The sequence below is a fragment of the Eucyclogobius newberryi genome, unplaced genomic scaffold (assembly GCF_026437365.1).
Source record: "Eucyclogobius newberryi isolate DKJ021-1_F unplaced genomic scaffold, fEucNew1.0.hap1 SCAF_11, whole genome shotgun sequence".
NCBI classification, from domain to species: domain Eukaryota; kingdom Metazoa; phylum Chordata; class Actinopteri; order Gobiiformes; family Gobiidae; genus Eucyclogobius; species Eucyclogobius newberryi.
Genome location: NW_027315735.1, coordinates 5,052,488 through 5,067,727, shown reverse-complemented (window position 1 = coordinate 5,067,727; position 15,240 = coordinate 5,052,488). Strand labels below are relative to the sequence as shown.

Below are 15,240 nucleotides of genomic sequence, written 5' to 3'. Positions count from 1 at the left end.
TAACTTTAAAAACTGATCTTATATTTATTTAGTTCTATTTGATCAAAGGTCAGGTATAGAAACAACAGCACTGTCCCTCCTTCAGCTCATTTTGTCTCCGTCTGATACCACTGTCACCATACCAGCTACTCCCATTGTTTAAGGAGAAAGCAATGAATAAAATATAAGGTAAAATTGTATTTTTCATATGAATAATGTAAAAGAGGCCATGCTGAGGGAGTCCACGTCTCAAGGTCAGACTATAGCACTGTCAGTTTGTCTCCACTGGTAAAGAACAGGACAATCCTGTTCAGACAGTTAATTATGAGGTTACTTTCTATCACTGCATGCTCCACCGTCTGACAGATGTACCATGTTTTAAATGCAATGTAGTCGGACACAAAGAAAGTGAATGCCACGAGTTTTCACTTTATTTTGAAGAGATGTCCAAGCAAGGTTACAGAATAAATGTGTTGTCGGTGAATGGAGCGCAATAGTGACCGCAAAATTATGATAATAATAAACGTTTGAAAACGTACTAATTAGCCAAGTATTGACCACAAGACCTTGTATCTGTTTCTGAAAATGTATGAGCCGTGTGCTGTTTAGGTTGTTACTTCAGTCTTTGTATTCTTCAGAGGAGCTAAAATTGAGCCTTGAGGTAGGCCACAGGTAATGGAGGTGGATGAAGACACAAAGCTGCCTAATTGAAGTACAAACAAAACCACACGTTTCCTGCAGGCCCACTGTGTCATGCAGTCTTTTTAGGAGAATTGTATGCTCTACAGTATCAAATGCTGCACTGAAATTGAGTTAGAGGAGGATCCTGAATCAACTGTGAGCAATACAATAGGTTGTTGAGTACTTTTAGCGGTTGATTCAGTACTGTGATGTGCTCAAAAATCAAATTGGAGTTTGTCCTGCATATTGTGTTGGTTCACACATAAGGAAACTTGAGAAAAAAATATATTTTTGAGCCCTTTGGTCTGCTCTCCTGCTGACCTATCTCAAAGCCTGTGCATTTGACCACGGTTGTATGTACCTTTTTTTTTTTTTTTTATTTAAATGCAAAATAGAGGTTGTTAAACAGAGTCATCCTCCAGAGGGAGACTGGAGGATGACTGGACTCTATAAACTGAGCAAAATAGGGTGTTGCATAAGATTTTACGATGAACTGGGCAGGACGGACTCAAATTTAATTAAAAATTGACAGATATTCCACAATCAGTAAAGTCTAGGACTGTGACAGGAAAACCAGATGAGGGAATCAGGTCCAAGTTATGTCCCTGTTGGTGAGTGCTGCTGGAAACAGACTGCATTAGGCTGAATGAGTCAAAAAAAACAACTTCCTATGTTTGTGAATTCTGTTCATTGACAATGGCAATACACCCTTTCTGATTCTGATAAGCAAGATGTATCAAATAAGGCATGCATTAAAGAAAAACAATTTAAATTTACTACTAAGAGTGGCTTGAATAGTCCGCGTCCAGGGTGAAAAGTGTCAGCTATGATCCGACCTGCTCGTCCTGGAGACGTACAGGTCTTGAAGAGATGGAAGTCTGCAGCAGAGTGCACAATGCGCTGTAGTCTCTGTTTGTCCATGGCTGTGGCTCCAGCATACCACACGGTGACTGAGGAGATGAGGATGGACTCAATGATGGTCATGTAGAACTGCACCATCATCTGTACTAGCAGCTTGGCTTTCTTCAGCTGATGGTGGGCTCCTACTTGAGGTCCTGGGTGATGGTGGTGCCGAGGGAGCAGAAGGAGTCCACAGGGTTTATGGGGGAGTTCGCTAGGGTGAGGGGGGGCTGTGACTCTCCTGAAGTTCATGGTCATCTCCACTGTCTTCTGAGCATTGAACTCCAGGTTATTACCACTGCACAAGGACACCAGCCAGTCCACCTCCCTCCTGTAGACAGACTCATCCCCCTTCCAAGATGAGCCCAATGAGGGTGGTGTCATCCGAATGAAACGGAGTCGTGGCTGGAGGAGCAGCAGTTTCTGTACAGGGAGAAGAGCAGAGGAGAAAGTATACTGGACTGTGGAGCTCCTGTGCTTATAGTCCGAGTGTCCAAGAAATTCTTCCCCAGCCGCACGCACTGCCTCCGCTCCGTCAGGAAGTCAGTGATCCACAATTCACCTTTAATATTATTTGTCAGCTTTTGAAATTTTTTGTTGAAAGAGAGTTTGTTATCAATCCAGATGTATAAATAGTATTTGTACTAGGGTTCAATCATTGAACGTAAAAATACACTCAATGGTGACAAGAGTACTTTTTGGAGAACAGCATTTAGTTTGATCTGAATTCATTAATCATTTTAAATTAACATAATTTTGTTGGATGGAATGAAAATCCACTTAAATATTTTGAATCACTTGTACAGAAGAAGGTGCCCTAACATATAGAATCACACCATCTGCATACGATTGGATGCTATTTTAGATTATGCCCAGTTGAGTTTATGTAAATTGTAAATAGAAGTGGTGGAAGGACAGACCCTTGAGGAACACCTTTGTTAATATAAGAAAATTCAGATTCAAAGCCATCAGCAGAAACAGCTTGAGCTCTATTTGCGAAATAATCTGCAAACCACCTTTTTGCATTTGTATCGAACCCAACCCAAACCTTAATGCTGCTCTGTGATTGGTTCCAGTCCCTAAATGCCATGTGATTGACAGGTTAAACCACTGGTTCGGACTGCAAACGAATCAGCAGGAGCCTTTCAAGATGGATTCTTAAGGATGTGTGAACTCAAAATTGTGAGAATTTATTTTGCTGGCAAGGTTAGTGTAAAGAAAAATACTTGATCATCTGTCCTATTCTCATGTATTGGGGTAACAGCAATAAATGGAGCAGCAGCATTAAAATAATGAAATATTTCCCGAGTTAACAAAGGGCTGGGTAAATACATCACAAATAAGTTTTTCGCTGTCAGACTAGTTGATTTTTTATTAATTTATTGTGGTAAAGAGGGAGCAGAATTTTGCTAAAAGGATTTAACCGTTTGCCAACATTTTGATGAATTGCCCCGTGATTCAGTGAGAGTATTGACGTAGTAAGATGCTTTGGCTTTACGAACAGTAGAAACAAATGTATTGCGTTTGATGAAACTATTGCTAATCTGCTGCTGATTTGGTTGCTTTGGCTTCTGCCCAGGCTTTATCCCACTCTCGAGATAATGCCTGGACAAATTTAGGGATTATTCTTATTTTTGACCCTGACCCCCTATTAAGAGGGGCATGTTTATCAGTAATTTAATTAAATGTTTTAATGAAAAAGTCCAATGCCACCTTGGGTTCTGAAATAATAGTGGTAAAACCAATGTTACTATAGAACAGATCAGACAGAAACGCTTGTTCTTTAAAGTGCTTATAGGACCCTTTAACCATTATACTTGATTTGGATTTCATTTTGTGTTCCGCACACACCCAATAGGACAGTGGTCACTAAAATCAAATGGAAAGACACCACTACATTGATCGTTCTGAGGCTTATGAAGATAATGTCCAGTAATGTTGCTTTAAGGGGGTCTTTAGGGTCATTTCGGGGGGAACAGTAATAAGCTGTGTGAGGTTTTATTCATTACGATAGTTTTTTTAGGTTTTCAGAAGTTTTGGACAACCAATCGATGTTCATGTCACCTAAAAGAAGTAATTCAGAATGATCGAAAGTGGAAAGGAAGGTAAAGAAGTCCTCTAGCTCAACAAAAGGTGCAGATGGGGGACGATAAAAAACCTACAACTGTCATTTTCCTAGTATTATTTTGACCCAAACCCAACTCAGGGGCTATGAATTCAAAATTCTTTGATTTAGAGTCTTTGGATTTTTATAAATTTTACCGGTACTACTCCACCTCCATTGGTGGATTTATAACAAAGAAATATATTCGAATTGTCCAATAAAATATCAGCAGCCATGATCTTGGAGGTTACCCATGTTTCAGAAAATACGAACGTATCAGGATTTGCTTGTTTTGCCCACACTCTAATAAGATACATTTTTGATTGAAGACTTCACACAATCTTCTGAATAACTAAAGGACCTTTTCTTAATTTAAATGTTGATTTATTTAAATCAGTGTTATGGACAATATCTAATTAAGTATTTGCCACGGAAAGGGTTTGTGTAGGTTTGATGTTGATTAAGTATGATTTGTTATTATGGTGGTCTGTTTTGACTCTAAACCATTTTTACTCACTTCACATTTTGAGGCTTGTAATCATCATCTAATTTCTTTCCCATTTGAATAGGTGTAATAGAGTGTTGGGCAGGTTGAGGCCCTGACACTATTATTCTCTTAGTGAGGGACACGACCTTTGAAGTCAGCATACTTGATTGTCACACACTGATTGCTGCAGACGCAAGAGTGAGGTCAATGTTAAAAGAAAGATGGCCCATACATATTTGGAAGAAGGCGACAAAACAAAAGGTTTAAACACATTGCGTTTAAATGGCATTCGTGTGCAAAGCACTTTGGGTACTGGTGGTTCTTGCAAATATGCTGTACAAATAAACTTCACCTTTATCCTTTGTCATAAGATCTAAGATTTATCATAAGATTTAAGCAAGTGAATGGCTATTGAACTGTTTTGCCAATCCTATTTTTGCTTTCATGTTAAGATGTTAACTAATACAGGCGATTCTTTTTTACTTATTTATTTTTTACTTTATTTTGCTGTAGCGGGGAGAGACAGGTTAGAGACATTCTGCAAATCTTCAAAGCCCGGAAGCAAACCCACAAGGCAGAGGTGCTGACAACCTCATAGGCCTATGTGAATCGCCTTAAACCACTGCACCACTGGCAACCGCACTGTAGGTTTGTTTTGTAAGATGTGTTGTTACTGTATGCCTTTACTCACTTTTAATATATTCAGATTAATTATTATTAATTATTATTATTATTATTATATTATTACTTATTTATGCTAATATATTCTTGCAAAGTGCTTTAAAAAAACAAAAGTAAAAAACAAAACCTGTACCTTTAACTGAAACCCCGCCTACTCACCGGTGACCACGTGACACAACACGGAAGTTCCGCACGCAGCGTTTCATTCAGGATGAGTTTTGTCAAATGTTTGCAGTTATCCGCAGAAACAGCTCGTTTAAAAGGGTCAGTGTTTGTGTGGTAAACTTTTCTGGGGTTTTCATAACCACAGTGTCACGTACATTCCTCCGTCATCATGATGCCAGGAGGAGACAGTGCACCAGCGATATTTCTGTTATTTGTGCTCAACGTTTTAACTTGCCTCCCGCTCGGACATGCGTCGTTACCGCTCGTTATTAACACATGGCCGTTCAAGGACGCCACAGAAGCAGGTAAGACTCGAACACTAAAATCAATGCTAAAGCTGCAGAAGTTTGCATTAAAAGCAAGATCATGTCATGTGATCTCGTGACCAGATCTTAAACTGGTTTGTCCTCTTAACATGCCACAAATGTTTGACAGTGATGACAAAAGAAAAAAGACAATTAACTACTAACTTTTCTGATACATGTGAGTGAGACTACATTAGCATTTTCACATGTTCGGCTTCTTACTTGATCACACGTCAGTCACGTGTCAGATTCTTTTATAACTTGTGTGTTGTCAGGTGATGCTCTTACTTCATCTGCCACAGCTGCCCTGGGACAGGTTGAAGGCAGATGTGGCTTGGTCTCTAATCCTCCCCAGTCACACATGAACAGAAGGCCTATGCTGAATATATCCCTGCTTATAGTGAGAGAATGGTATGGGGAGGAAGGTAAAACTGGGAGATACTTGTTTGTGTAGGATTTCAAATGATCTAAACCAAATGTGATGTTTCTTTTGATCCAATAAATAATCCTAATTCTACCAAGTACTGCTATATCGTTTCAATACTTATTGCAATACTTATTACTAATATGTTTTGTATGAAAATGCACAAACTCCTCTGCTAAAAGTAGAATTACCTTGGCATATTGAGGACTTTATATTTTCTCCACTGCGTCTTAAACTGATCTAAAAATTAAGTATTAATAATTCATAATGAAACCACTATTATATAAACAATGTATTTTGAATATGTATTATAAACCTCAGTATTGATATTTTTGGATTGGCCTACTTTAAAACGAGACATGCTATTTAAACCTGTTGGAATTCAAATGTGAATGTGAAATCATCTTTCTTTTCCTACAATATGTGCTATTACCTGTAGCAACCAGTAATGTATACAATCTATGTCCAACTACTTTAAAATCTCACCGATGTTTGACATAAACTCCTCTTCGTCCGCCATACATCAGTGACCTATTCCTTTCTAAAATAAATGATACACTGTTATTTTATCCACACCTCTTTTTGGTCTTCTCCTGTGGATGCAGACAATAGGACCTAATGCCATATTCTTCTGCATTCTTATAAAATAATATTTGATAATGCTATTGTGAAGGAAAAAAAAAGATCATTATCAATAACAAGTTGGTGTAATCCTTCTTTCGTCCAGGAGTGTTCAGTTGTATCATCTGGACACGGTTTTAAGAAAAACAAAACGTTTCGACTCTCATCCAAGAGTCATTCTCAATCTGCAAATAGAGTCTGGGAACTCGGGTATTTATGTGGTTTCCCTTGAGACCGCTCTTCTTTATATCCTCACAGCCCTGTAATGGGCCATCTACATCCTATTGTAAACTGACTTTAGCTCCCGCCTCACTGAGTACCTGAGTAGCATCAGAATTCCCTGGGCGTCTCCCGCTCCAGGGTTTCAAAACACTATTCTATACGACCAGAAGATTGAATCTTAAACCTCCATTTTGGTTTAAAGTGACATACAGTTAAACGTACAAAAAATGAATGAAAAAGGAGACAAAGAAGAACAATGTTATCTGCCCCTTTCCAACAACTAAAGTGCGTATGACAGGTTTTTATGATTTTCTTATTTTTACTTTATTTGGTGTATTTATACCTGTTGTATATTTAAATTATAGTTTTACACCAATCAAGTAGCTATTTGTGGAGAATAAATAAAAAATCTGTAGAAAACTACAGGAACTGACTCATTCACTCATTCAATCAAAATTTATTGCAGAATTTACACAAAAATAAAGGTGCTTTCATATTTTTTATTTGTCAAATTCTAAAAATATCAACCTAAAATATTATCTATTCATTTAAAACATTAAATTAGCAGAGGCCTATTAATCTCGTAAGGCCGTGCAAAGTACGGCTGCGAAAGTGCGCACGTAGTGCGCACGAAATCGAGCGCGAAGCGCTCGCCCACTTCCAAACACTCACTAACGCATTCCTTCACTCACGCACGCCCCGTGCATACTAATTAGTAGTAGGAAAATGGAACAGTACCGTTGTAAACGGGCGAAACCCGTGCAAAAGTGCGCACTAAACGAGCACTTTACATTGGGATGACGACCCCCATATAAAGCACTCATTTGCCCTAAGTAGCTCACGAATACGTTCCCCATCTCTTGCATGTTCCGTGCATATAAGCATGTAATGCAAAAATTGAACATTATTACTGTATAGAGGGCCAAAAACACAAAGTGGGCGGAGCCCACTCAAAATTAACGAAAGTACCCGTCAGTGACCAGGGACCCACACCATGAGGTAGGAAAGCGCGAGCGCTTTCCGAAAATGTATAGTTTATGATATTTGAAAAATGGGAAACATTGTTTTCGCATCGGAATATTATTCTTTCTTCTTTCTTTCTTTCTTCTCGGGACCAACCCCCCTATTTTTCACCCAGTGAACATTGACGAAAAGTCACAAAAATTTGCACACCTCTAAAAATCGTGCCTCTCTACATTCTGGCTATTTCCCTTTTCTAAAATAAAAAAAATTGGCGCGTCAGCGCCCCCAAATGTACCAAAAATGCATTGAGAGATAGGAAATGACCCAAAAAAAATCTGATCGTAGAATCATGAAATTTGGCGCAGAAGTAGATGGTGACAAGAGAAGTAAAAAATATTATTACGGCAATGCCGTCCACCCAACCAAATGTCGGCCATATTGGTTCAAAAATGGCTAAGCAGGACTCTGGAGTTTTTCCAAACGTCGTACTTTTACGAACTCCTCCCAGGGCGTTGGCTCTAAAAAGCTGAAATTTGGTGAAAATCCTACTGAGGAGTGGGACATCAAAAGTTATTCAAATTACATTGATACCTGTCACGGTCTCTGTGCGGCGAAGCCGCAAACTTTAGCTAGAATTTCAGAAATCTCCCAAATTTAACATTTCTGCCGTTTGCGCAGATAAAGTCCGAATTGCGTCAAATTAGAACCAGTTGTTAAATTATTTGCGCTTAACGTACTTGAAGTGAAATAAATTAATTTGGCACCACAGCGCCCCCTACAGATTTTATATGGAGGTTAAATGTTTAGTTTTGCGAAATTTTATGAAATTTGACACACAACTCAATTTTGGCATCCCCATCAAAAAAGTCAATGAGACCCATGTCATAATTGTTATGGTTTTGCCGTAGCGATGACCAAAACCTCCCATGTTATTCCAATGGGGAAATCGCCAGAACATGTTTACACTTCAGACTTTCACAAACTCCTCCCAGGGCGTCAGCCCTATTAACCTGAAATTTGGTGAGACTCATCTTCAGGGGTGGACCATCAAAAGGTATCCACATTTTTATTCAAAGAGTCACGGTGTCTGTGCGGCAAAGCCGCACATTTTGCCAAGAATTCAAAATAAAATAGCTTTTTGATGGTAAAACAAAGGGGAGAAGATGTGACAGCGTCACAGATTCAGCAGTAGGCGTAATAAAAGGACAATTGGGGCGCGTTAGCGCCCCCTCCTCTTGCGACGTGGCGGCGGCGTGGCGAGGGCCGATCATTGCCGCTTGCGGCTATATTTATCATTATTATTATTACTACTGTCAGATAGAGACACTTGGAGTTGTTGCGATATATTTATTAGTTGTAATATTTTCTTTTGGGATGTATTCTGCAGCTTTATTCTAAACAAATATAACTCTCTATGACACAAATCTGCCCCTTAAACACAGGAGCCTGTAGGTGATGAATGAGTGGAGTGGATAAAGTTGTTTGTGGTGGTTAGGGAACACGCTGTAGTGGCCTGAGACTGCACTGGCGAGCTGCTGTCAGGAGGGCTTTGCGAGCAGTTGGCGTCCTGATCCGTCTGCTGCTTTGAGGGATCAGTGACCAAATGTTTGGCGGCTCCATGTTTGTTTAGTATCTCTCTGAGCGGTCATCTTATGTAATCGCATTATTAATTCTGTCCATATTACAATAATCCTGGGATTTGAAGTGCTGGGACAATGAAGGGAAAAGTTTAGGACAGTAGAAATACAAGAAGTTGAATTGTTAATGATTTGCAATGATTGCGTCCCGTGCCTTTTGAATTGTAGTTTCACAACGCACAAACCTTTGAGATTCATTTAGATATATACCAAGTTAAAATTGGCAGTTAGTAATGGTGAAAGCAAATTGGTTTCTGTCCACAGGGGACACATATTTTAAAGAATCAACGCAGTTTTCGGAACTCATCCAAATAGCTTCTTCATTTCCTCCGAGCTACATGGAACGTGTACTTGTGTCCAGTTGACGGATTCAAATGTTCTTTTAAGGAACTATTACGCATGGAAATGTTTTTTTTTTTTTTATATAAAAAATAAGATAAATGTGCCAAGAAGGGTTACACTATTTAGCAATTTTGATTAGCTGCATGTTCCAGTTCACAGTGCACTCTTAAACGTATGCAGGAGAATGAACATTTGAGAGAATGATGCATGAATGTTTGAAGTGCTTAATTAATACTAATAAAGAATTCTGTTCAGTTTCTTTTTATATACCATATTTTTAAGACTTTTTCCCATTCAAAATATTTAAGGTTTAGGCCTAATTTCTCTCCCTCTATGTGATTCTTTTTTTTCTTCATCAGACCAGAGAGAACAAAATAAGTAAAAATAAAGAAGAGGAGGTTTAAAAAAAAGAAAATAATATTAAGGCACACAAACTAAAAGTCCCATTTAGTCCACTGTCAGGGATTTTTCTTCTTTTTCTTTTTCTTCCTTTAACAATTTCCGTACGTCAGTAAATTTTTGAAATAATTTCTGAACCCCATCGCTGCATATCTTTGTGAAGCTCAAAACAGCAAGTGTAAAGTGTAGCCTTAAAAAGATTGCATGGGGCATTTTCTCACCAAATAATGCAGCCTCCTTTACAATGGTGCTTATTGTCACCATTCCAACTCCTGCTGTTCAATCTTTGTCACTCTTATACTCTTTCACTACACGGCCGTTTCATTTGTTGATCGTAAAATGACAAACGTGACTTAATTTTGCCCCTGCAGCGTGGAAGAGCCTGCAGTCGGGGGGCACGGTGCTGGACGCGGTGGAAAAGGGCTGCGGTCAGTGTGAGGAGGCTCAGTGCGACGGCAGTGTGGGCTACGGAGGCAGTCCAGACGAGAGAGGAGAAACCACCCTGGATGCCATGATTATGAATGGGTAGATATCTGTTGGATTAACTCGTTTGACTGAAAAGTCTGGGCTGCATGATTTGGAAAAATATCAAATTGCAACTTCAATTAGACTCTTTGGAGTGAAGTTTACATTTCAAACACATCCAGGAACATTATTAATATATTGAAGAACTGCTTTATTTACTCTTTTATTTGATGGTTTTTTTATCTTATTTTTTTTGTCCTGTCGCCCGATGTTAATTTAAAACAAAAAAAGGACATGAACTGCTAAATTAATTTCATGCATTTTAGAAAGTTTTTATACCTGTCTAAACGAAATTGTTTAAGGCATTTTTTGTTTTGTTTTTTTGTTTGCGGAAGAATTTGTGTTTCCTAAATGACTGCATCCATTTGATTTGTACATATTTCACACATTTCAGTCCTAATTTACAAATTATCAGAATCAGATTAGGTTTATTGCCATTGTCAATGAACAAAATTAAAAAACATAAGAACTTGTCTTGGTGGTTCGATGCAACATAACACAACAAAACAATGAACAAGTCACAACAATAAGCTATCAGATAAAATAAACTAAACAAATAGGCTTAATATGTACTCCTTACAGTTGTACAGATATATATGTGTAGTGCAGAAACTGCACAGTGCAGTGAGTGATTAAATTCTGGTTAAAGTGATAGTGTTTAAGAAGTGTTCATGAGTCCAACGGCAGAGGGAAAGAAACTGTTCTTGTGGCGGGAGGTTCTGGTCCGGATGGACAGTAGCCTCCTGCCTGAGGCGAGTGGCCTCCTGCCTGAGGCGAGTGGCCTCCTGCCTGAGGCGAGTGGCCTCCTGCCTGAGGCGAGTGGCCTCCTGCCTGAGGGGAGTGGCCTCCTGCCTGAGGGGAGTGGCCTCCTGCCTGAGGGGAGTGGCTCAAATAGTCCATGTCCAGGGTGAGAAGGGTCGGCTGTGATCCGACCTGCACGTCCCAGAGTCCTGGAGACGTACAGGTCCTGCAGAGATGCAAGTCTACAGCCGATCACCTCCTCAGAAGAGCACACTGTAGTCTCTGTTTGTCCCTGGCTGTGGCTCCAGCGTACCACACGTGATTGAGGAGGTGATGATGGACTCAGTGAAGGCCGTGTAGAACTGCACCATCATCTGCGCTGTCTGCTTTGCTTTCCTCAGCTGCCGCAGGAAGTACTTCATCAGCTGAGTCTTCTTGATGAGAGAGCTGATGGTGGGCTCCCACTTGAGGTCCTGGATGATGGCGGTGCCGAGGAAGCGGAGGGAGTCCACAGTGGAGATGGGGGAGTTTGTGATAGTGAGGGGGGGGCTGGGGGGCTGTGACTTTCCTGAAGTCCACGATCATCTCCACTGTTGAATTCCGTTTAATTCCAGGTTGTTACCGCTGCACCAGATCATCCCTGTCCGAGATGAGTCTGCAACAAACACACAAATGGCTTAAAAAAATAGTAAGAAAGTGTGTTTTTTCCAGGCAGTGACATTTACTGTAATTCATGTACCCATATTATAATATCGATGTGAAAAATGTACATGAACCATATAACATAATTGCAGCCCTTTTTAGCATTGATGATTTACTTTTCAGACTATTTCTGTGAATATTTTATACTAAATCATAACGTTTTGAGTTTATCAAAATTTCACTCTTCTGTTCTGTTGATGGGAATTTTTCATGACAACCAAAAAAGTTCAGTGGTGGTGTGTCACACATCAGTGACATGACGATCCTCATCAAGTAGGAAAGTGTAGTAAAAATGATGATTAGAGAACAGTATTATGTCCCTGCTCACTCTAATTAGGCACCTACAGCTACACATTCCATAACTCAAACTTTATTTTTACACACAGCTCCATATGACATCCTCTTTGAGTGTCTTAATTAAGCGTCAGAATGAAGGGTGGTGGTGCAGAGAAGCGGAGGAACAGCTTTGGCTTGCTGTATGTATTATGTGTTTAGTGTCTTTTAGTTGCATCATTTAACAGATAGTTTTGGCACCATTGCAGTGATGAAATCCCTGGGTGCATTTCTGTAACACACTGGTCACTTCAGTCAAGGAGTTTTATGTCGTTATGGTTACTTAAAATGGAATTGATAATTTTATTGCACGTATATTCACAAATGAAAGGCGCAGGACCTCCCACGCGTTGAAGGGGGATTTGATTACCTGGGCTTGCAACATTTGGGCACTGTGGTCCAAAGAAAGACAGAAAAATGAGCTGACAAAGGCAATTTGCCATTTAATTTTTTTTAAAATGGCAATTAAAAAAAAAAGAAAGGTTTTGGACATCTGTGTGCCGTGCAGTTTTTTCATTTCTGAAGTTGCCTCTTCCATTTAGAATCTAAAATTACTACTAAAATATATATCTTCAGTCTAGCACGTAACACAAGTGCAGCTGGGCATTTATTATTTTATGTGTTTGTTTATGTCATGGACATGGACAAACTGTATTTTAATGTGTTTTATGCATAAAGCTTGAAGTGTATTCATAGAATTGTGGTGTAATGCTGTATATTGCTGATGTCGCTCAAAGGTGAGCTCAATGACATTAATTGTCTTTATTTCAGCATTTAATGGCCTTATAAACATTCATTTACCCTTTAAAAATGTGTTTATTTTACAAAGAGAACGGAGGAGATGTGTGAATTCTAAAATTCTAAGAAATATTTTTTGGCCTGGTTTGGGATAAACAAACACCTCTGTGTTTGTGAAAAGTTTATTTTGCTTAATAACAGCCACACTTGATTTTAATTATCTTCATTCCTCATTAACTAATGAACAACTGAGTCAATGCTGCTTCTTTCTGTCATGAAAGTCTGTCAAATATTTCTGTCTCCTCTAAATCAATCTTTCTGTCACAGTGTATAATTTGTATATATATTATTTATCATTGAGAACTGTGACAAATACCAAATTCCCGTACTGAACAAAATGAGCATTTGACCCTGTGTATTTGGAACTTGGCTGCGTCATGCTGAGGTCACAAATGCCCGTGTGTAATGTATGCTATTAACTATTGATGTGTGAGTTTGCAGCTCCATATTGCTTGCGCGCTTCAGGCTGTGCATTCTAAACAGGGCTTTATATTGTGTCTGCAGAGACACCATGGAGGTGGGCGCCGTGGCCGACCTGAGGAGAATCAAGAACGCTATCGGAGTGGCACGAGCCGTGATGGAGCGCACCACACACACCCTGCTGGTGGGGGAGTCGGGTAAGTGTGCACAACATTAAAGAAGACATATGATGCTTTGTCAAGTAATTAGTATTGCACTTTAACATACAGTAAGTAGATCATCATTCTAAACCGCAGTATTGATCTAAAACAGCTTAGTAACAGAAACCGGTCCATTGACTTCCTGTTCAAAACTGCAGAACCGATAAGCCCCGCCTCTTCATAGTGATATTTGACTGTTTTTATTTATTTCAGCGTTGTCAACCATGTCTGTCAGCAAATGATCCAGTTTGTCATCAACTTATCTTTCTGTGCAAAATATTGTCTTTATCCACGTTTTAAGAAATAACCATAGCACAGTTTTGACGTATAAACTATAAACTATGCTCTGATTGTTTTGAATATTTTATTGAGTCACTTTACTCTGGACAGCAAACTTTGTTAACATTTGGCTCAGGAGGATAATGAGACTTAGAATCGAATACGAGTCTCCTCAAGTCTGCGCTTTTTGTCTCGAGTCAAAAAGTTTTAGACAGAAAAATCCTATTGTATGTTCCTGGCTTTAATTTTTCAAACAGTCTCTCACCTAAGTACAGGGAGATAGGGGGTAGGTGAAAACGGACATTTTATCAGCAATACTCCAGCCTCAGTTGCAGGACAATACAGGATTACTCAAACATACAAGTTTATTAGTATTTTGATTGATTCCTGCACGTTTGACTGATTTTGTTTTGTCCTGCAACTGAGGCTCGCATGCTCAGAAAATTCCTGTTTATCACCTACTCGTTATCTCAGACCACAGCTCTGCACTTGTAATTTAAAAAAAAATCAGGGTGTGTGTTAATGTCTGTCCATGAAAGTTCTTTTGATATTATTCTGCTTCTACTTTCTGATGCTTATGAATAGAATCAGTTTGTACATTGTGTGGTTTGTCATGACGTGCAGGAAAAACTAAATTCACTATCTTACAAAAAGAGACGGCGCACCAGCTTTGTCGTGCTTCCATTATGTGCTCAAAAGGTAAAATAAGGTGAAGTTATGGTATAAAAGATGTTTTGTTATGGAAAATGCAACACAGAGCAATTCACAAGTCGGCGACGGAGGACCCCAATAGGCAATTTTCTTTACCAAACTCAATACAGACATTATATAACACTTTTCACTGCACTACCATTGTAAAATCTCCTTTTCTATTTGCAAAAAAACAACATTTCCAAGGTTAGAGTGGTCCAAGGTTAGAGTGGTCCAAGGTTAGAGTGGTCCAAGGTTAGAGTGGTCCGTGCTGAGTAACTTGCCCTGACATTGCTGTTCTTGTCTCTCCCAGCGTCTTTGTTTGCAGAAAATATGGGCTTCACCGCAGAAGACCTGACGACCAACAAATCTCTGAATATTTTCTTGGAGTGGCTGAAGGGCAACTGCCAGCCTAATTATCGAAAGGTGTGTGTTTTTGGCTCCCGGCGGCTCCAGGCCGGCCCCTCTAAAAGATTGATAGAGGCTCAGGAAAGACAAGCAGACGTGAGTACTGAGTGAGTAAGTTTGACAAAAGCACTGGAGCCAGATGGATTTCTGAGAGATACGTAGCTTTTTACACTGGCATTTAGTTGTGTAAATATATATATATGTGAAGGTGGTGACAGCTCTTCAGGAGTTTTA

The 15,240-nt window shown here is 39.4% G+C and overlaps 2 protein-coding genes across 2 annotated transcripts in view; both read left to right on the top strand.

Moving 5' to 3' along the window:
* Positions 1-14,194, top strand: part of elovl6 (ELOVL fatty acid elongase 6) — a 557,878-nt gene extending 543,684 nt beyond the window's left edge. Inside the window, exon 5 of the mRNA XM_072435223.1 lies at positions 14,179-14,194. The gene's annotated coding sequence lies outside the window, so the exon portion shown is untranslated. The remainder of the gene's footprint in view (positions 1-14,178) is intronic.
* aga (aspartylglucosaminidase) overlaps positions 5,010-15,240 on the top strand; it is a 32,647-nt gene continuing 22,416 nt past the window's right edge. Inside the window, exons 1-4 of the mRNA XM_072435211.1 lie at positions 5,010-5,302; positions 10,282-10,435; positions 13,514-13,626; positions 14,912-15,024. Coding sequence (XP_072291312.1) covers positions 5,167-5,302; positions 10,282-10,435; positions 13,514-13,626; positions 14,912-15,024 — 516 coding nt within the window. The 5' untranslated portion in view covers positions 5,010-5,166. The remainder of the gene's footprint in view (positions 5,303-10,281; positions 10,436-13,513; positions 13,627-14,911; positions 15,025-15,240) is intronic.